Source organism: Astatotilapia calliptera, chromosome 20 (genome assembly GCF_900246225.1).
Source record: "Astatotilapia calliptera chromosome 20, fAstCal1.2, whole genome shotgun sequence".
Taxonomy (NCBI): domain Eukaryota; kingdom Metazoa; phylum Chordata; class Actinopteri; order Cichliformes; family Cichlidae; genus Astatotilapia; species Astatotilapia calliptera.
In genome coordinates, this window is record NC_039321.1 from 4135862 (window position 1) to 4156206 (window position 20345).

General features: G+C 45.6%; 1 protein-coding gene and 1 long non-coding RNA gene across 5 annotated transcripts; one reads left to right on the forward strand and one right to left on the reverse strand.

Annotated features, from left to right (window-relative positions):
• Positions 1-24: 24 nt before the first annotated feature.
• On the forward strand, positions 25-19962 carry hcfc1b (host cell factor C1b). 4 transcript variants are annotated; one of them, XM_026154673.1, is made up of 32 exons: positions 25-161; positions 4635-4847; positions 6852-7000; positions 7287-7447; positions 7531-7733; positions 7930-8014; positions 9022-9128; positions 9328-9507; positions 9593-9916; positions 10004-10149; positions 10381-10551; positions 10644-10868; positions 10971-11084; positions 11388-11586; positions 11859-11974; positions 13230-13368; positions 14196-14362; positions 14524-14689; positions 14810-15087; positions 15334-15459; positions 15563-15646; positions 15728-15794; positions 15891-16027; positions 16107-16283; positions 16356-16554; positions 17220-17375; positions 17874-18079; positions 18165-18272; positions 18359-18544; positions 18639-18948; positions 19034-19094; positions 19653-19962. In XM_026154673.1, exons 2-32 carry the CDS (start codon positions 4667-4669, stop codon positions 19690-19692), a joined length of 4968 nt encoding a protein of 1655 aa, XP_026010458.1. In that variant the 5' UTR covers positions 25-161; positions 4635-4666; the 3' UTR covers positions 19693-19962. The 4 variants fall into 4 exon arrangements, with proteins under 4 accessions (XP_026010458.1, XP_026010459.1, XP_026010456.1 ...); XM_026154674.1 differs by having other exon boundaries at positions 64-203; XM_026154671.1 differs by having other exon boundaries at positions 137-199.
• LOC113013628 (uncharacterized) lies at positions 819-1729 on the reverse strand. The gene is made up of 2 exons (XR_003270844.1): positions 1458-1729; positions 819-1191 (listed from the first exon to the last, which is right to left on the reverse strand). It is a non-coding gene; the product is annotated as an uncharacterized LOC113013628 (long non-coding RNA).
• Positions 19963-20345: the final 383 nt, after the last annotated feature.

The following is a 20345-nucleotide window of genomic DNA, read 5'->3' on the forward strand; positions in this document are numbered from 1 at the left end:
AATGACATTTAGTTTCCATTTCTACTGAAAGACTGTAGCTGTGTGTTTGTGTATGTCCTGAGAGGTGCGCTATTGCGCCGTGAAGTTGGGGAGGAAATGGCGTCTCTTTGAACGGCATGTCGAAGATGAAGATGAGCGTTTGAAGCTACTGAAAGATTGCTGTGAGTTCAGTCTGACTGTACACGACAGAATCCGCAAAGTGAGTAAGTACTCCAGACCGGACCGGGCAGGACCGGGTCGAATGCTACTCGCGACTTTTCAGCCTGTTTGAGCGGTTAACGGTACTGCCGCCATGTTTGTTGAGGGAAGGGACGTCAGTGCTAACAGCCGTTAGCATAACCAGCTACTTATTTAATGCAAGCTCGTTATTGAGCTACATTAACCGTTCCAGAGCTACTCAAGCCCGCGGGCTAAAGAATCATTTTTAACAGGAAGTTTGGTGAAAGCTCCATCAGTTAACCACTATTAACTTAGCAGATGCTAATCATTAATGAAGCTTCTGTGCTGGCTAAGCTATCCGTACGGCTACCTGCAGCTCTTTGTGGTCATTTCAGCTAATGTTGGACGCTATCTGATACAACGATGATAATCTTTGGTTAGCACGAGAACGGTCTGCTAACAGCACATTAATAAAGTAGACTAGCATTAGCAGCCCTGCAGAATTGCTAACGTCTGCTTTTACGCTCAGTTTCCGGATCAGAATGGGCAGATAGCCCGCCGGCTTCCCGTAGAGAGAAAATGGTTTTGTTTTGGTTAGGTGGACAAATACTTGTTTCACCCAGGGGATCTAAAATGTCTCATAGAACAGCTCCTAAACGTTTTGATTTTTCTCCAGGTTTAATTTACAGTTGTGATAAAGAAGATACGAAATAAATAAAACATTATACAAGTTAGCCGGTTAGCTTTGTGAGTGCATGCTAACAGCTTTATCCTAGCGGTGGGTTTTAGCATTAGCTAGCAAATAGCTGTGGCGCTGGATTCCACTTATGTTGTCATGAATGTTACTGAGCAGCAAATAAAAGTGCAGCCAGGTGCGTCGGTTACCTGCCGAGCTAACCGGAAGCGGAGAACAGCAGGTGTACCGGAGCTTTTAATTGTTCCGACGTGAAACAGCCCGTGTAAGGTTTCAATGGGAGTTCAGCTGGCTGTGTTTGGATTGTCCACTTGGTCACAGCAAGCACTTCCATGTTTCTGAAACAAACAGCAGAGCATTAGCAGGACACGGTGAAAACAACGATACTGATGTTGTTAAAGTATATGTGTCCAAAAAATAAATATCTAAAATACAAATCTGTGTAAAGAAGCTCAGCTGTAAATTTTACACTATAGTAATGTAAAAAATTCTCTATGAAGTTAAATGTAATAGATGCAGGACATAATACATGTGTGTGAATGAGAGGGAGAAAGGTGTAACAGTGAAACTGCAGCTTGATTTGAAGGTAGATGAGTTTAAATACCTGGGTTCAGCCATCCAAAGTAACAGACAGTGCACAAGAGAGGTGAAGAAGAAGGGTGGATGGAGTAAGTGCAGACAAGCGTCATTGGGAACTCGTGACAGAAGGATAACCGAGATTGAAAGGGAAGGCAAGGCTGAGATGTGCATTCGAGGGATAGAGGATATATTGGACAAAGGATGCAGGATGAAGATAGAACTGCCAGAGAGGAGGAAACGAGGAAGACCACAGAGAAGATTAATGAATGTAGTGAAGGAGGACCGTGCTAGCAATAGGGTGAGATGAAGAGCCATAATTTTCCTAATAGAAAATTAACAGTTAATTACACAGTGATGTGGTACAAACAGTTCAGGGGTGGTTTCATATGAAATACTTAGCAAAGCTTAGGCAATGGGGTGAATTTGATGCAGCTGATGAGAATGTGCCTGTACAAGTGAAAAATATTTCAGCTTGAGCAAAACGTGCTGCTGCTCGGATTATCCTGATTTTTAGGACACTGGAAGTTTCCGGTCAGTGATGGTCTAAGCTGATAGATGTAGGATCTTCCGTATGGTGTTGTAAAACCATGATAGTGCTGCTGTAGAATCCACAGTCTTGTGTCAGCAAGAATGAATTTTATTCGTAAAGTTACAGGACATAGACTAGATGTCCTGGGTGGAATGGGTAGAACTTTTCAACCTATAATCCTACATCTGTGGTGGAGGCCGCTGTTGCCATGGAAATGTTTAAACCTATGATCATCAGGTTGCTTTGAGAGTGTGAAACTTTAGAAACCAGAAGAGTGCTGATTGCATCAGGTGCAAAGCTCTGTGCCAGATCAATAAGGAGGCGATACTTAAACATAATGCAACACAAACTACAAAAATCCATTCAAACTGTTATTGTACAACATATTAACCATAGAAGCCCTACAACAATGAAAGCATCGCATTTAAGGGGTTTACGGCCATTTGCTGTGGAGTCTTGGATTTGCAGTTAATTATGTGATGAGTGATTCCTTATATAATTATGTAATTATGTACACAGTTTTGAACCTTTGTCTTTTTTTCCATTTTCCTTTTTTTTTTTTTTTTAATACTAATGAAATCTTTTTATGGTCAAAGGTCACCTCTCAGCTGGTTGTCTCGGTTCAAGGATTAAAACTCTTTGTAAAAGGATTTCCTGAAATAGGAAATTCAATTCTGGAAACGGAGACCTTATAAAAAAGTAGCTGTTGAGCTCTGTTGTGACATTTACTGTAGAGAATGTCAATAGCGCTGCAAAATGGCTGATTAAATATAGCGTGTTATATAACGGGCGAGGTCAGGGTGAAGCTATCCAAGTGTTCACAAAGTTATTTTTAAAAACAACTTCATGTAAACCGTTCCTTAATACAATTTTCTGTGTTTATTTTGCAGTTAGTCTGTTAGTTTTTTGGTGTGTTTATCACAGAAGCGCCGGTGGGTTGTTCTGTTTGAGTATCTAAAAACGTCGATGCTATATTGGGTCTGCTTGGAGGGACCCTCCGCTTTGACTGGTTGTTGTTAATGGTAGATGACGGCAAACTCTCAGGGCCATCAGGCAGAGGCAGGCGCGGCACCAGGCCTTGAGAATTTGGGTCACGTCCTGTTGAAAACATTCACGTTGTGTGGCATATTTAACTCTTTCACCCATAAAAACAGCATTTGAAAACCACTCCAGTAGGTGTCTAAGATGGAAGGTTAGGGTGTTTTGACTAAATTCGGGCCAAACGTTTAGTTAATGTAATTATAAATTTTAATTAAATATAATGTGCACTGAAAAGTGTAAGAATCCCAAATTTGCAGCTTTTCCTCTCTGCAAGGTTGAAATTTGTGTTTTTCTGTTGGGTGGATGAAGCAGCACGGCGATGGCGTCACTTTTAGCTCTGGGCCTTTTACGAATCCCTCCAGTTTTTTCGGGTGACACAGTCAGGGGGGAAAATCCCAGTTTGGAGGTGAAACATATTTATGCTACCTGTCAGCAGCAATGCTGTTTAAACAAACATTCAACAACCAGCTCAGTCAAGTCCACAACTGTCAGTTTTCCAGTGTCCAGAGCATCATCAGTCACCCGACAGGGAGGCAGCCAATCAGAGCAGGCCAGAGCTCCAGGATCTTCTGCATCCTGACTGGAACTGCTGAGTTTAAATGCTGCAAGTCATTCAGGCACAAATAATGACTTAAAACAGTCATTCAAGCAAGTTTTACACATTTCTTTCAAAACTCACACATGAAGGTTAGCTTTTTTTAATTCATCTTTTATATTAATCTTTTATATGCCTCCGGACTCCAGTGTAAAAAATTATTATCTAAGAAGGTAATCAAATACATTCTTGTAATAAGTACACAATAAATTTAAAAAATGCAGTAATAAGATTAGTTAGTTCCAGGTTATTTGAATCTGCCAGCGGTTTTCTGTCATTTGGGGTCTATATGAGCAGATGATGGCTGAACTGATCAAAGTTTTTGATTCTGTATTCAGATTGTAAAGTGATTTTGAATTTTTCAGCAGACTTTTAGAAATGAAGTAATTATTTTTTAATTAATATTTATTCCCACTATTGTAAATGTACAGATTAAATTAAGTTCTAAAGTTTAATACAGTAGACTGAAAGCTGCTCACGGAGCTAATAAGTCACTGTTTTGTATACAGAGGTTACTACTGAGGACAGGAAGTTGTCTGTTAGCTGCTAGCTGTTAGCCACCTAGCTTCACTGCCATTTTCAGCGGCTTCTGCTAGCAGCAAGATGGCGGCTCCCGCCCCGGCCGCTCTGCGTGTCTGATAGCAGCCTGCTGCCTCCGGGGCTCACAGCGCTGCACGCTGCAGCCGTATGCTCATTTGTGTTAGCCTGAGCTGCTATTGGCGGCTTCCTCCCGTCTCCAAGCAGCGCCTACTGGGCTGGATAGCACCCCAGTGGTCTCTGTCTAAGCCCGAGTCTGCGGCTGGATCTAGAAAGGAAGGCTTTTTTTATATAGTAGGTCCAATAAAAGGGGACGGATCCGGGTTAGACCGCAGCTCACAGAGCGGCTCTTTAATCCTGGTAGCAGAAGCTAGTTAGCCATACAACAACGTCAGGGACATTAGCCGGCTAGTTAGCTTCTGGCGCTAGTTAGCGGGCTAATGCCAGCCGCATACCGTTTTAAACTCGCGACTGAATTTTGATCTTTGTCTGTCATTGAGGACCGAGAGGAGCGCACCAAGAGAACAGCCCAATGGAAGCCAAACCGAGGAGGCCAGCGGTGCTACAGCCCCGCTGGAAGCGCGTCGTAGGATCGACTGGTCCAGTCCCACGACCCCGGCACGGACACAGGGCCGTAGCCATTAAGGAGCTGATGGTGGTGTTCGGCGGGGGGAACGAGGGGATCGTGGATGAGTTGCATGTCTACAACACAGGTACGATTCATATGCTCCATGTGTCCAAATAATTATGAATATGGTCTGTGTGGCTGCATGCTAAATTAATTTATATGCTATCTCGAAGCTAACTGTGCTAAAGAGCTAAGAGAGCGGAGATGTGTTCTGCTTGTGACTAATGAGGCTGAAATGCTAAATAAATAATAACCCTTAGCCTGCTAGGCTAGGCTACGCTAGGCTAACCTCAGACTACCAAATAAAACCTACTAGCCCCGCTCCGCATGCTAACAAGGTTAGCAGACAGCTAGCGGCTAACCGGGCGGCTCTGGCAGAAGCACAGAGAGAAATGGCGCGTTTTTACTGAAAACATTGCTGACGTCACATGGACACACCCCCACGTTGCTGCAGAAAATAAAGAAAAACACTTTAAAAACAAGCCAGTTTAAAGACACTTACGTTTCAAAATTCGTTTTTAGTGTTTTTGTATTTGCGTCCAAGTGGTTTGTGGGGTCGTTATTTGTTTAATATGGTTGTCTTTATTTTATCGTTCTCTATCGTGGTTCTGACCTGCAATCGACTGCGGATAAAAATCTGCATATATCACAAAATTTTACATATTTACGACTTGACTAAGTTATTCCGTTTACATCGGGCATTTTTAATAAAATAAGCAGAAAGCAAAGTTACTATTTAAAAAAAACAGTTATCTAAGAAAATCTCCAAAAAGTTGATTCTGTTCATCGGGACTTAGCGTTTTGTATGGTACTCATGGCTATTGATCAATGGTCATGAGAATTTGCATGATTAAGATTAAGGAACTGACCTCCCAGCCCATTGTTCCCTCAGTGGGCTGGTTTCAGTCATTATGCCAATGTACTGTTTATAATGATTGGGGAAACCTGCAGTCAGCTGACACAGAAGAAGTCACTTGGTTGAGTGATGAAACGTTTCTCCCACAAAACGCTACATCCAGATGAACAGAATCAACTTTTTGGAGATTTACTTTCCTGGATGATTGAGAATGCATCAAGACGTTATCTAAGAAAACTTAATTGCTGTGTGTGAAGATTGTGTTGTTGATGATTTCCTAAAGCTTTAGGTTCAAAGCACAAATGTATTTTGAGCCAATTGGTGTCAAGCGTATTTGTACTGTTTTATTTCCTTAATAACATTCTCTGGGGCTGCTGTTCATACTTGTTGAATGTGTTTCTTTCAGTTGATGTAGATTTAAACGTTTTTGTATGTAGTCTGTGTTTTCATGCCAAGTTCACATCTCATTGATGTGAACTTGCAGGCTGCAAATGTTCCAAATCTAAATGAGCTTTTTTCAGGAAAACACAAGTTCTAATAATATCATTTCTAAAGTTTGTAATGGGGATTTCTCTCATTGTCCCTGTTTAAATCTCTTGAAATATTTGTATATTTGTCATGAAAATTTGTCACAGTGATCATTAAACTCTGTGAATAACATAATTTAATAAAACTTTCCAGCAAGTGTTAGACCAAACCAATGACCTTGTTAGGGTCTACCATGTAGAGTGTGTAACTGTATGTTCCACGTATCAAATCTCTCTGACTGAACATAAGACTCGAGCGGCTGGATCATCTTCCCATTCGAGCTTTTCAGTTTTGTCAGCGCACTTTAACCACAGTTTGCTGTTAACCAAAAGACATTTTGCAAACATAAAAAGAAAAGGTGTTGTGTAGCAAGCATGAAAAACCTCCAAACTGCTGACACTTTGCTGTCAGCTTCCTCCACACCCACTAACTGCTGTCCTGCAACAAATGAAATATGGAGAAATTAAGCAGGTCCCGTTTTCTGAGTGGGGGGTTGATCCGATGTTCCAACCAAATATTAGATTCCTGCATCCCTACTCGTAGTGTGTGTGGTGTCAGAGCATGTGTTAAGAGGTTCAGTTCAGTCTCCCAGATTTCACAGTGACTCTTTTAATGGTCCCAACTGGGTCGAGAAGTTACATTGCTATCATGAAACACTGAAAATCAGGAACATCCTGAATAACATCTGACCAATCTGACTTTCAGCCACCAATCAGTGGTTCATCCCTGCAGTCCGTGGTGACATCCCCCCCGGCTGTGCCGCCTATGGCTTCGTGTGTGATGGGACGAGGCTGCTGGTGTTCGGAGGGATGGTGGAGTACGGCAAATACAGCAACGACCTATATGAGCTGCAGGTCAGTGATGCTACTGCAGGGAGCGGGGTCTCTGGATGGTCAGACGCTAACTATCACAGATGACGATTAATGGTGTAGACAGCAGTGTGTTAGCCTGTAGGTACAGAGCTGATTAGCATGGCTACGCTTCTTTCTGTCTTTCTTTCTTTCTTTCTTTTTATTCATTCATCCCAACTGTAAATGTAGTAAAAAAACAGTAATGCAAAGTGTCTGCAGAGCCTGTAAGTCTTTATGAAGCTTTATAAAGCTCATGAAAGTTTCACTATGTAACACCTTATACCTTCAGGCGAGTCGCTGGGAGTGGAAACGTCTGAAGGCCAAAGCGCCAAAGAATGGCCCACCCCCCTGCCCCCGTCTTGGACACAGCTTCTCTCTGATTGGAAGCCGGTGCTACCTTTTTGGTGGACTTGCCAACGATAGCGAAGATCCCAAAAACAACATCCCCAGGTAGGAAACGTCGGGAGCCAGAGCAAAAAAAACTATTGGTCCAGATACAGACCTTGAGCCTGTTCTTTGACCTCTGCCCTCAGATACCTGAATGACCTGTACTGTCTGGAGCTGCGGCCGGGCTCCAGCGTGGTCGGCTGGGAGATTCCAGCAACGTCCGGCCCACCACCACCACCCAGAGAGAGTCACACGGCGGTGGTGACGACAAACCACGGGGCCAGCAGGTTAATCATCTACGGAGGCATGAGTGGCTGCCGGCTGGGGGACCTGTGGGTCCTCGACATAGGTGAGGTGGTGTCATTGCTGAGTGTTTGTGTAGTTCTGTGGAGATGAGGGTCCTGGTTCAACAGCTGTTAAATTTACGAAACATCTGGTCTGAAGTAAACAGAGCAAAAAAAAAAAAACAATCAAAAAATGGGACACTGGAGTCCAAAAAAAGCTGTACTGACTTCTCATTGGCTCCTGTCTTCTTCATAACACAGACTCTCTGGTGTGGAGCAAACCAGGCCTCGGTGGGACGGCCCCCCTACCTCGCAGTCTGCACTCCGCCACCACCATCAACAACAAGTACGCGCAGCCCCACACACGCACGCACGCACGCACGCATCCATTCAAAAGACTGGATTCACTTTGAGATCTCCTTGTTTATTTTTGATTTGATTTGATTGTATTTCAAATAAAGTGTCAGCATCCCAGAGCTTTTTTTTTTCTCTCTTGAGGACTTTAAACAGCAGCGGTTGAAGGGACAGCTCTGCTATCTAGCCATCAGGTTGCCACTGTACTGAACTTGCATATCGACAGTGTGACTTTTACTATTGTATTAATTGCAAAAGCAGAGGTCACTCACCACACGCCTGTCGTAAAGGCCTAAGAGCCTTTATTATAATAACTTTTCTGTCCCTGAATGGCTCTTTTTGTTGGCAGTCACACAGTTGTTGGCTGATTTTTGTTAACAGCCCAAATTTGAAAGAAGCCAGCTGAGGTGGTCCTGGTGCTTCTATCTGGAGGTTATCTGGGGAAACCTGGAACTGGGTGGGAACACCGGGGAATACCCAGAAGTTTCTAGAGATATTGAATATATGATCTTTGAGCACTTCAGGTTTCAATAAGAGGAACTGGAAAACCTTTCTGTGGAGAAGGATGTTTGGAGTACGCTGGTTATTCAGCTGCTGTTGTGACTGAACTTTAGACGAGGAGCAGATAGATGCCAGAGTTAGGCTGTGTGACGGAGAGGAACTACGGCAGGTTAATGTGTGCGTTTTAGATGTATTTTGGTTACTTTGGTGACGGAGTAATCTATCATCTTGAGCACTGCTATAACTGAAGAAAAGTGAAATCAGTCTACTTGATGAACTTGGAACTTGTGGGAGAACTGAAGGCACACAGGAGAGATTATGTCAGATGGCTTGGAGACACTGTGTTTCTGCTTAAACTGCTGCCCTTACAATCTGGACCTGCATAAGTGGCTGAAAGTGGATGGGGGTCAGATATCTAAACAAGGACTCTTAAGTGATCCCAGACGTCTGAGCTGTATTCTACTACTGCACGCTGAAATCCCGACTGTTTTCTTTCAGGATGTATGTTTTTGGAGGTTGGGTTCCTCTGGTGATGGATGATGTTAAAGTGGCGACTCATGAGAAGGAGTGGAAGTGCACCAACACACTGGCCTGCCTCAACCTAGGTACAAATACACACTCAGATACACAGCAACACTCACAGTGGCTCTTCACATGTGTGGTGCTGAGTGCTCATGTTCATGCCGGGTCATGTAAATTATATTGCTGACATAACAGATGTTCTACATGTGCATAAATAACTGAAACTAAAGAGGAATTCATCACACAAACGACAAAACTGTGAGTTCACTTGTCTGCCTCCAGACACAATGTGCTGGGAAACGGTGCTGATGGACACTTCAGAGGAGAACATCCCCAGAGCTCGCGCAGGTCACTGTAGCGTCGCCATCAACTCCAGACTTTATATCTGGAGCGGCAGAGATGGATACAGGAAGGCCTGGAACAACCAGGTGTGCTGCAAAGACCTCTGGTACCTGGAGACCGGTGAGTGCACTAGCAGAGGTGTACTAGTGCTGTTTTACCTGAGCTGACAGTCTGACCTGGTATAATTTGTCTGACCTGTTCTCAGAGCGTCCCTGTGCCCCCTCTCGGGTGCAGCTGGTGCGGGCAAACACTACGTCTCTGGAGGTGAGCTGGGGGCCGTCACAGACCGCAGACACCTACTTGCTACAGCTGCAGAAGTACGACATTCCTGCCACACCTGCGGCCTCCTCACCTGCCACAACCCCTTCCCCCACTATTGCCACACCTGGAGCCAGCTCCCCCAAAAGCTCTGCCCCTGTCACAGCAGTACCAGCCAACCAAACTGTCCCCCTGTCCGGCATCACACTCGTCCCTACTCCCACTGCATCTGTAGCTGGAACCCCGTTGGCTGCAGCTGCTAAAGCACCAGGTGGGTCTCCACACTTGCACAGGTAGATGTAGTGGTGGTCGAGCAGGTACACATGAATGTCCCTCACCTATCTTTTTGTTTCTGCAGCAATCTTGAAAGTGCCATCAGCTCCAGGTACAACAGGCGGAGCCTCCATCGTCACAGTGAGACAGGCCATGCCCAAGTCGCCAGTTGGTGTGACGACACTTCCTGCAGGTGTTCGTATGGTGGTACCTGCTCAGCCCGGTCAAACGGTAAACAGAACTTTCTTATGAGCTTTCACCTCACCTCCCACCCTCCTCAGTACAGGTGTCACACTTCGCTCTGCACTGTTTCATGTCGTCCATGTAAGCGTGGATAATCTGGTAAAACGGGATTTGTTCCTGTAACAAACACTTTGTATACTGTCATAAACTTTGATATGGATTATCATTCATATTTTTCAAATGTTCCTGTTATCATGGCTTAATCCTGTCTCCCCTCAGCCAATCGGCAGCAATCCTCAGATGAGTGGCATGGCAGCATTGGCGGCGGCAGCTGCAGCGACTCAGAAGATCCCTCCATCTACAGCAACGGTGCTGAATGTCCCCGCAGGAGCAACCCTAGTGAAGACTGTCGCTGTCAGTCCAGGAACGAGCAGTCTGCCTGTCAAAGTGGTAAAGATAAAACTCGACTTGACGCCTCCAAGACGCAGGATTACATCAGAACACGCGGCAGGTGACATGTAACATCTTGCTCTTTTTCTCAGGTGAGTAACGTGGCCACGGGAATGTTGAAGACGGCTGCAGCCCAGGTGGGTGGGGCCTCTGTCTCCAACCCTGGGACCCCCAGCAGGCCAATCATCACGGTCCATAAGTCGGGCACGGTGACCGTCTCTCAGCAGGCTCAGGTGGTCACGACGGTGGTGGGTGGAGTCACAAAGACCATCACTCTGGTTAACAGTCCACTGAGCATGGGAGGAGGCGGGACACTGGTGAGTGATGTCAGCTGCAGCGCTGGTTTAGATGATAATTTATCTGATATCAGCATGTGGGTCAGAGTGCTGTTTATGACATCATCCCTCCCTCTGTATCAGCTCAGTAACCTCAGCAGCCTGGGCAAAGTGGTATCATTGGTCCAGACCAAACCAGTTCAGAGTGGTGCCGTTACGGTCCAGGCTGGGAGCAACGCAGTAACTCAGATCCTCCAGGTACTGGTCCCAGAGTCCTGATGAGTTTGAAGCCCCTCTGTAAACGAATACTGAGACACCCCTGACTTCAGTTTCAGTTCTCACTGGGACGATTAATAAACAATGTTTAGAATCACCAGTCAAATCCATTTAAAAACTGCTTAAAGTTTGGGAACTCTTTTTTTTCTTTTTTCTTTTTTTTACGTCATTAATTTATCTGCATGGTGTTATACAACATTAAATGTAAGTTTCTTCTCTGACTAGAATTTAAAAAATTTAAAAAACTCAGTAACCCCGATTCTTCCTCCTCCGGCTTCCTGTCAGGCTAAGGGCGGTCTCCCTGCAGGAACCATCCTGAAGTTGGTATCGTCTGCCGATGGTAAGCAGACCACCATCCTCAGCACGGCACAGGCTGGATCCTCAGCAGGGAAACCCACCATCCTGGGCGTCGCGCCGGCAGCCTCCAAACCCGGAACCACCATCATTAAGACCATCCCAGTGTCAGCTTTGCAGGGAGGCGCAGGTACAACACCAGCACACACACTTCAAAGCCTCACTTCAGTGTTTCAGTGTTGTAGGTTCTGCCTGGTTAGAACAGTTGTTTCATTGGTAAAGGAGATAAAAAAGCAGAGAAACCTTTTGCTGCATTAAGAGAACTCGACCGGCTCTTATTACAACTGCCACATTGGGGTGATTTCACTCCCCCAGGAACATTCCTGAAAGAAAGTCGGACCACTGTGAGTCCAGTTTAATGTTTAATGTGGTGGATGACTGAGTGAAGCTCCTCCCTTCCAGGTGGAAACAGTCCGATCACCATCCTGACTACCAAGATGGTGACTCCAGGGACCGCTGGAAAAATCCTCACCACCGTGCCAAAAGTGTCTGCAGGTGGCCAGCAGGGGGTCACACAGGTAATGCGCACACACACACACACACACACTGTAATGCGTGAACATGCAGACAGTAAAATTCAACTTTATTTCTAACACTAATACAGCAGGCTGAACGAATCAGACTGATGAGACTTGTTGGTTATAGAATATCAGGAAAAAAACTTTAAGCTTAGAAATCTGCGAGAAACTGTCAGAAAACAATCCTCGGAAGTCTGTGTTGGTCGTGTGTTTGTTTAATAGACGGTAATCTGATGTACTCCATGTATCAGCCACATTAGATGCCACATCCGCCACATTTGACACCACATCAGTTACATTAGACACCAACCCACAAGTATTCAATTAAAAAAATTATACCCAATGAGACACTTGAGGCTCCTTTACATGAACCCTCTGTTGCCACATCGCTGTCATCTTTATGCTCTTTTATCATCAGGTTAAAGTGGCGTGTACAAAGTGCAGCAAGGAGGCCGCAAAGCTTTTCTCTTCAGTTGTTCATGTTATTGGCTCACAGTCACCATGATCCGCCTGTCATCACAGTTATTATAGTTTTGTTTTTTCTCATTTAATGTTTTTTAATTGATTACACATTAAATTTTAATTTGTGATATTGATATTTAAAATGGCTAAAACTATTAAATTCAGTGCATTTGTAGCTCAAGCCTCATCAGGCTGGTTGTGCTGACAGGTTTTAACAAAACTGTTAAATATTAAGACTAAATATATTTTCTTTTCCTTTTAGTTTTCTAGTTCTAGGTCATAAAGTTTTGTTTTTTCCAAAAATCTAGTACTTTTTGTTTTTTCAGTTAACTACTTTTTCTTTTCTCCACTCTCAGGTTTAAACTTTATTAATTTTTTAAAACTGTAATAGCCCCAGTTCAAATACTGTACAGGCAGTGAGTTTTTGTGTTTGTTTGTTTTTGATGGAAACCCTGATTAACAAAGCTGTGTCTATTGATTTATTTATTTTTTTGTTCTAAGACTGTTTTCACACCTGTAGTTTGTTTACTTTGGTCTGAGTTTGTAAACTTGTTGCTGGTTTGTTTTGTTTACATCACTACAAACCACATGAGAATATTCAGTCTGCTCATTGGTCAGGTGTGTCTGGGGCGGGACAACAAGAGTAAATACAGGAAGATGATGCTGTGTTCTGGACTATAGGAGAACTGGAGACTTCTCCCACAGTAACTAATGTGTGTGTGTGTGTGTGTGTGTGTGTGTGTGTGTGTGTGTGTGTGTGTGTGTGTGTGTGTGTGTGTGTGTGTGTGTTCAGCTGGTGTTGAAAGGAGCTCCAGGTACGCCGGGCACAATCCTCAGGACCGTCCCGATGAGCGGAGTCAGACTGGTCTCGCCAGGAGGTGTTGGCACCAAGCCCGGCACAGTAACCACGCTGGTTGTCAAGGGAACCACAGGTAACCCACCTGCACTGACCCTCACAGCATGGGGATGCTGTCGCTACGAGGCTACAAACTAATGCCTGACAATGTGTGATTTGTCACGTTTGTTTTGTCAGTGCTGCAGTGACATGTCTACCAATCACACTCATATCAACTCCCATTAGAGCAACATTGAGTTCCTCCAGACTCTAATGGCACCTTTTTTCTAATAACACTCACAAGCAGTATACACAGGGTGTGATGTTGAAACAGCTGTATGACGTAGTCCTCCTTATCAGCCTGAAACATTTTGAATTTTCACACTTTGTGTTTTTGTCTGGCATTATTGACGTGTCTTTGTTGCCTCTGCTACTATATGTGTCTGTGCTTTAATATCCAGACAAACGCCTCCTTTCACTGCATGAGACGTTCTGTTTTTGGTATGAAGAAGATTATGGGACATAGGCCTCTAAAGAGCTTGACTTTTCACACTTAAAGCTGTCCAGTGGGCTACACTAGACCCTTTAGTGGGTCGGTTCTGGCACCAGGGCTGCATGATTAAAACTTCTCTTCTACACTAAAAATATGTTACATGTATAAAATGTCTCACCAGTGAAACATTTGCATGCAAACTACAGCAACAGCATCCATCCTACATTATCCAAAAGTAGCAGGGTTAAAAATCTGAATCAAATTTGAGGTCAGAGATGATGACGACCAGCTGGCTCACGATTTTGCAGCAGCGATGATAGTGCTGTCCAAAATGTTCCAGCGGCTGCTGCACTGCACCCCCGCGAAGTCTGTTCAGTGTCAGTGGACATGTGACCAGTCCAAACACAGCACCTGTGATTTTACCTCTGCAGGTGTCTCCAATCTGGGGACGGTTACAGGAAACATCTCCACTACCGTGGCAGGAACCGCCAGTGCTCAGGTTAACGCCTCCTTGGCAACGCCAATCACCACCCTGGCAACTGTTGCCACACTGGCTGGCCAGGTCACGACAGCCACAGCTGCCACTGGACCTAAGCAGGTAATTCATCAAATACTGGAGAAATACTGGAATACTTTACTGTAGTACTGCAGTTACACTGGACAGGACATGAAAAAAAACTATCTAGCAGAACTTGTTTTTAGTATTTACAGTTTTCTTTCTCCATTATTCTGTAGTAATACTGTAACTTCTCTCTGTAGGTGACTCTCATCACAACACCAAGCGGTGCAGAGGCTCAGCCGGTCGTCCAGGATCTGCCAGTCTCTATCATGGCTTCTCCTACTTCAGAGGAACCTGGAAGTACTACGATTACGAGTACAACAACTACTGCACAGGGCGAGACTGGGGAAAGTGCAGTTGCTGCAGGTACAGAAACCAGTACCACAAGTATTCTATTTAGCTGCTGCACAAAATAAACTGTAATGCACGTTGAACTACATGATCGTTGTTTCAAAGTTGTTTATGCTGTTATTAATGATGCTGCAGTGACAATGGTCTGCTCCAACCCGCCCTGTGAGACGCACGAGACAGGGACGACCAACACCGCTACCGTCGCCAGCGCCAACATCAGCGGTAGCAACCAGGTGTGCTCCAACCCGCCCTGTGAGACGCACGAGACGGGAACGACCAACACCGCTACCGTCGCCAGCGCCAACATCAGCGGTAGCAACCAGGTGTGCTCAAACCCGCCCTGTGAGATGCACGAGACAGGAACAACTAACACTGCCACGGTGGCCTCAGCGAGCATGAGACAGGAGCTGCAGGTGCGTTCATGGAGTCTAATGCCTCTTTTTTTCTCTCTGTAGTACCAACTCAACTTGAGTCGACTCTCCTCAGTCATTCCGTTACAATTGAGGACCAGCTCACTGTGCATGTGGTTGTTATAGGAGCGCATAGTCAAGTCTGTAAAACGGTTTAGCTAACAGTGCAGGAAAAACTCAGTCCTGTAAGGGCTTGCAGGGTTTTTGCTGATTCTGTATGACCATCATGTTCCCGCTTCTCCTCCTCAGATGAGTTCAAACCAGCCTGCAGCTCAGCAGTCAGCTCCACCTGCTGTCATTCTGAACACCTGCTCAAATCCACCGTGTGAGACCACCAACACCGCCACCACTGCTGGAGTTGGTGGGCTCCAACAGGTTAGAGCGCTTGACTCCTGACACATGCAGGTTACTGGTGGACAGTCATTGGTTGAAGGTGTGGTGATGTCTGTAGTTAAACACCAGCTGTTTGTGTCTGCAGGTGTGTTCGAAACCACCATGTGAGACCCACGAGACCGGGACCACCAACACTGCCACCACTGCTGGAGCTGGAGGGCTCCAACAGGTGAGTCAGCTGATCAGAAGGTGAGTTGTGGCAGGTTAAAGACTTACAAACAAGAGTAACGGTGCACGTTTCTGGTTTCAGGTGTGTTCGAATCCACCATGTGAGACCCACGAGACTGGAACCACCAACACCGCCACTACTGCTACAGGTAACCTGCTCACACCTGACTTTTTGAAGACAAAGAAAAACGAGAGCTGAAATTCTCAGCAGGAACTGACCTCATTTCCTGTCCTGTGGTCTTCAGCTCAGCAGGGTGGAGACAGCCAACAGGGGGAATCCACAGAACCTTCCACATCTGAGCCCCCCTCCACAGCAGCCAATCAGAGCAGAGCTATTACTACTGTTACACAGGCCACGCCCACACCAGGACCATCCATACCTGTAAGAGGCAGACACGAGGACACACACCCGTGGCATCACTATTATGACACATTACACCAACATGTCTGTGCCTCTGCAGGAGATCTCGTCGTTGGTCGGACAGCCACGGGAGGAGTCCTCAGAGGCTGTTGCTATGGACACAGCAGCAGATGAGGGGGATGAGCCTATGCAGACAGACAGCCAAGCAGAGGATGTGATGTCATCAGCAGCGGCAGTGTTACACGTTCATGTTGAGGGCGGTGATACGGCAGCACAGGTAAGACGTCCACACACACACTTGCACAAACACTCACCTACAGGCAGCTGATTGGCTTGTCCCCACCCTCAGATGGCGTCCTCAGACGGTGGTCTTCCTCAGGAGTTGATGTCGTCTGAAGGGGACGGAGGCGAGGACGTCTCTGGGACGACGACAACCCTGATGGTGACAGGGGCGCTGATGCCGGATCAGCTGGCTGTTACCACGGCAACGGAGGAAGCGGCCCAGCAGGCGACGATACAGGCAGTACTGCAGGCAGCGGGACATATCGGTGAGAAGATGTCATTATTTTAAAGACTCGTCTGGCCGTAAGTGGACGTAAAAACTCCATGAATATGAAAAGCTGTTACTTCACTTATTTCAAACTTGTAGTTTTTTCACCAAAAGTGATACTTTCACTACCACTGCAGTTTCACAACGTCACAGCTTCATTAATGTCTTGGTTCTGATTACTCTGCTCATCCCATAAGAGCACTAAAAACCAGCCAAAGATTTCAAACAGCTGGAGCTATATCTGTGTCCTTGTATGTTTCCAGTTCCAGCTGTTTGCTCTTTGGGGTCAGGGATTTGATAAGCCAACTGCAGTGTTTCCCAATTCTCCCCTTTATTTGATCAAGCGCCTCCTCGGGAAACATTAAGAGTTCAACGGCTCACTCCCCTTGCTAGTTTCAGGTCATACTGATTAAAACATGAAGTTCATTTTGTATGCTACAGTTTTTGTAAGAATCACAGAGGGGGGATTATCCAGGATAATCTTATCAGCTAATGACCTGCCGACCACAAGTCATTAGCTGATGGGTGTGCGGGTTCACAGTCAGGTCCACCACTCACTCATCACATCTGAGTGTGCAACAAAAGTAAAGGTTTAAAAGCAAAATGTGTGGATCAAGTGTGACATAGTTGCCTTCATGACAGATGTTATTCTGTCTTGTGCAGGTGACGCTGAGGGCTCGGAGCAGTCTATTCCCATCGTTCTGACTCAGCAGGAGCTGGCAGCGCTCGTCCAACAGCAGCAGCAACTGCAGAGCATCCACCAACCAGAACCTGAGCCTGAGCCAGAACCGGAGCCACAGCACAGCAGCATCCCTACAGGTACACCTGCTGTCAGAAGTCTAAACTTAGTGTCATTATTGTATATTTAAATGTTGTCATTGTTGCTAGGCTGTTTGTTTTAGCTACAAACGAATCTCTACGGCCCTTACGTCTATGAATTTAGCCATGAAAACAGAAAAAAATTAAACTGACGAGGAAATAAACAGATCAGTTTTCACTTGCAGTAAAGTAAATGGATCCCAACTCTGTGTGAGGAACAAATAAGTCACCTGTGAAGCTTTCAAACTCACCTGTCCATGGATAGATTCTCATTCAGCGTCATAGAGCGTTAGTTAGGAGACAATCGAAGGACAGGCACACCAAAAATATTTTCTTCATTTCTAAGAGAACTGAGTTTGGCTCTTTTTAAACTTGATCACTTTTAATCTGCTCACAGGACTGATAGCTGATCAATAACTGATCAGACCTGATCAGCTGATGACTTTGCTGCTGCTTAGTTTATGAGCCTTATAAGATTTTATGTCTTGTGTTTCCCAGAGGGCCTTGCTCCCGCAGACAGCCTCAACGACCCGGCAGCCGACACGAGTAACGGACACGAGCTGGCATCATCGGCGGTAACGAGCGCTGTTGCGCGATTGGCCAGCACGTTTGGTCCCGCCCCCACTCTGACATCAGGGCAGGTGAAGAATGAAGCACCTGCCGCACTGCCAGAGGCCCCCAACGGCATCGCACCGACTGCGCCGGTGAGCGACTGAAAAACAGGCTAATGACATGCTAACAAAACCGTAACGTCATGCTAACAAAAGGCTAACTGTGTGCCCCCTGCAGGTGAAGACGTCGGTGAAGGAGGATCGGTGGTTCGACGTCGGCATCGTTAAAGTCACCAACATGGTGGTCTCGCATTACTACGTCCCCTACGACGACAACACACCTGACGTAAGAACGCCGCCTTTAAATAAAGTTTTATTCAGTTTACAGGGATGTTCCTGTTGATCATGTCTTTGATGACGCCAATCCTGCAGGACGACTCGGGCGTGGTCCCAGACTACAGTCGAATGAGAAAGGTGGAGCTACAACCGGGGACAGCCTACAAGTTCCGTGTGGCAGGCATCAACATCTGCGGCCGTGGCGCGTTCTCAGAGGTGTCGGCATTTAAAACGTGCCTGCCTGGTTTCCCCGGAGCACCCTGTGCCATCAAGATCAGCAAGGTGAGATGCAGGCTTTATGGCCGCCAATTATCCTGCAGTGTTACCAGTAGGGGGCGCCGAACCTCATGTTTTCATGTGACCTCTGCTCCTGCAGAACCTGGACGGGGCCCAGCTGACTTGGGAGCCTCCCGCCGTCACGTCGGGGAAGATCACGGAGTACTCCGTCTATCTGGCCATCCACTCCAGCCAGGCTTCCTCCTCCTCCTCCTCCAGTTCAGGTTCTGGTGCCACCCAGCTGGCCTTCATGAGGGTCTACTGTGGCCCCAACCCGTCCTGCCTGGTCCAGTCCTCCAGCCTCGCCAACGCACACATCGATTACACAACCAAACCCGCCATCATCTTCCGCATTGCAGCTCGCAACCAGAAGGGCTACGGTCCCGCCACGCAGGTCCGGTGGCTGCAAGGTGAGAACCACCAGGACCAGGATCAGGTGTGCTGATGTTTTTCAGAGAAAAATGGAGCTCATGTTTGTTTTTCTGTCTTCTGTAGAAACCAGTAAAGACCCCAAAGCAGCGGTGAAGAGACCAGGATCAGGACCCGCTGCAGACCTGTAAGGACATCTTTGACACAACTTTATTGTTCTATATTTCAAAAACAAAAGGGAACAACCCAACATTCATTTGATCATGTGAAAGTGTACCAGTCCATTTTACTGACTTTACACAAGTAGACTCCGTTTGTGTTTCTCAGACGGTTTCCTGTTCTAAAATATTTTAGTTGTCTGTCATTTTTATGCAAAAAAAAGAGCGAAGCCGACTCCCTTCAGTTGTTTTCATCGTGATTTTAGACTTTAAATATCAGCCTCAACGCTTCGACTGCAGTACATGCTGCCCCTCCACAGGGCTGTAGTCACCATGACTGCAGGCCGCCTGACCTGACGGAGCGGATAACAGAAAGATCCTGGATATGTTGAAGTTTCCCAGCAGGAAATTATACTGTAGTGACTAGAAGGGAAGAAATTACAATAATTAAATTAAGCTTTTTTTAAATTAAGTTTTTTTTTGTTTTTTAAGATAAAGAAGGATTATTCTGAGCTGTGAGTCATGCAAAGCTGAAACGAGTAGAATCATTCTTTAAATCTCACTGAACCTCTTTGTTTTGTCCCTAGTAAATCTGCTGGACCAAAGAAGTTCAAAACCGACCAATAGGAGGAGTCGACTTTCTCCTGAAGACTGTGATTGGTTACTGTTGCTTGGTTGCCAGAACCAGGAGGAGGCGGGACTCTGGAAACAAACAAAACAAAAGACTTGTAGGATATTTGTACATTTTTTTTTGACCAATCAGAACTCTTCTTCCTTTGTTGTTTCTTTCTGCTGTTGTCATGGAGACAATGTTGGACAGAGTCAACAGCATTTCTCCAAATGGGATTAAAATTTGAATTTATTTGAGTTATATGTAGGTAGCTCTCTCTCTCTCCCCCCCTCTCTCTCTCTCTCTCTGAATGTCTCTCGCCCTCTCTCTGTCTGAGGTCGTTTTAAAGGTCACAGTTTATGGTGCTGTTTGTGGGCGGAGCCTCTGCAGCAGAGAGGGGCGGTGTTTAAACCAGCTCTATTGTAAATTATTTTTTCCCTGTAGCGTTGAAATGTTGTTTTCATTTTTATAAACGTCTGTTAGGTTATTCAAAGTTCTTCTTCTGTGGTTTCTGTTTCTTCTTCTGTTGTTCACAGCATTCACAAATTGGTCAGTGAAGGAAACTCGAGCTGTTTGAAAATCAAACCAGATGTTTGTGAATATTCTCAGAAACAATAAAGATTTTTAGAACATTTCCTGCTCTTCGAACAGAAATCAGTGATTTCTCCAC

Coding starts and splice junctions, on each gene's coding strand:
- hcfc1b (XM_026154673.1), top strand. CDS start 4,667: ATGGAAGCCAAACCGAGGAGGCCAGCGGTGCTACAGCCCCGCTGGAAG. Junction 14,690..14,809: donor GGAAAGTGCAGTTGCTGCAG/GTACAGAAACCA, acceptor ATGATGCTGCAG/TGACAATGGTCTGCTCCAAC. Junction 16,555..17,219: donor GCAGGCAGCGGGACATATCG/GTGAGAAGATGT, acceptor TGTCTTGTGCAG/GTGACGCTGAGGGCTCGGAG.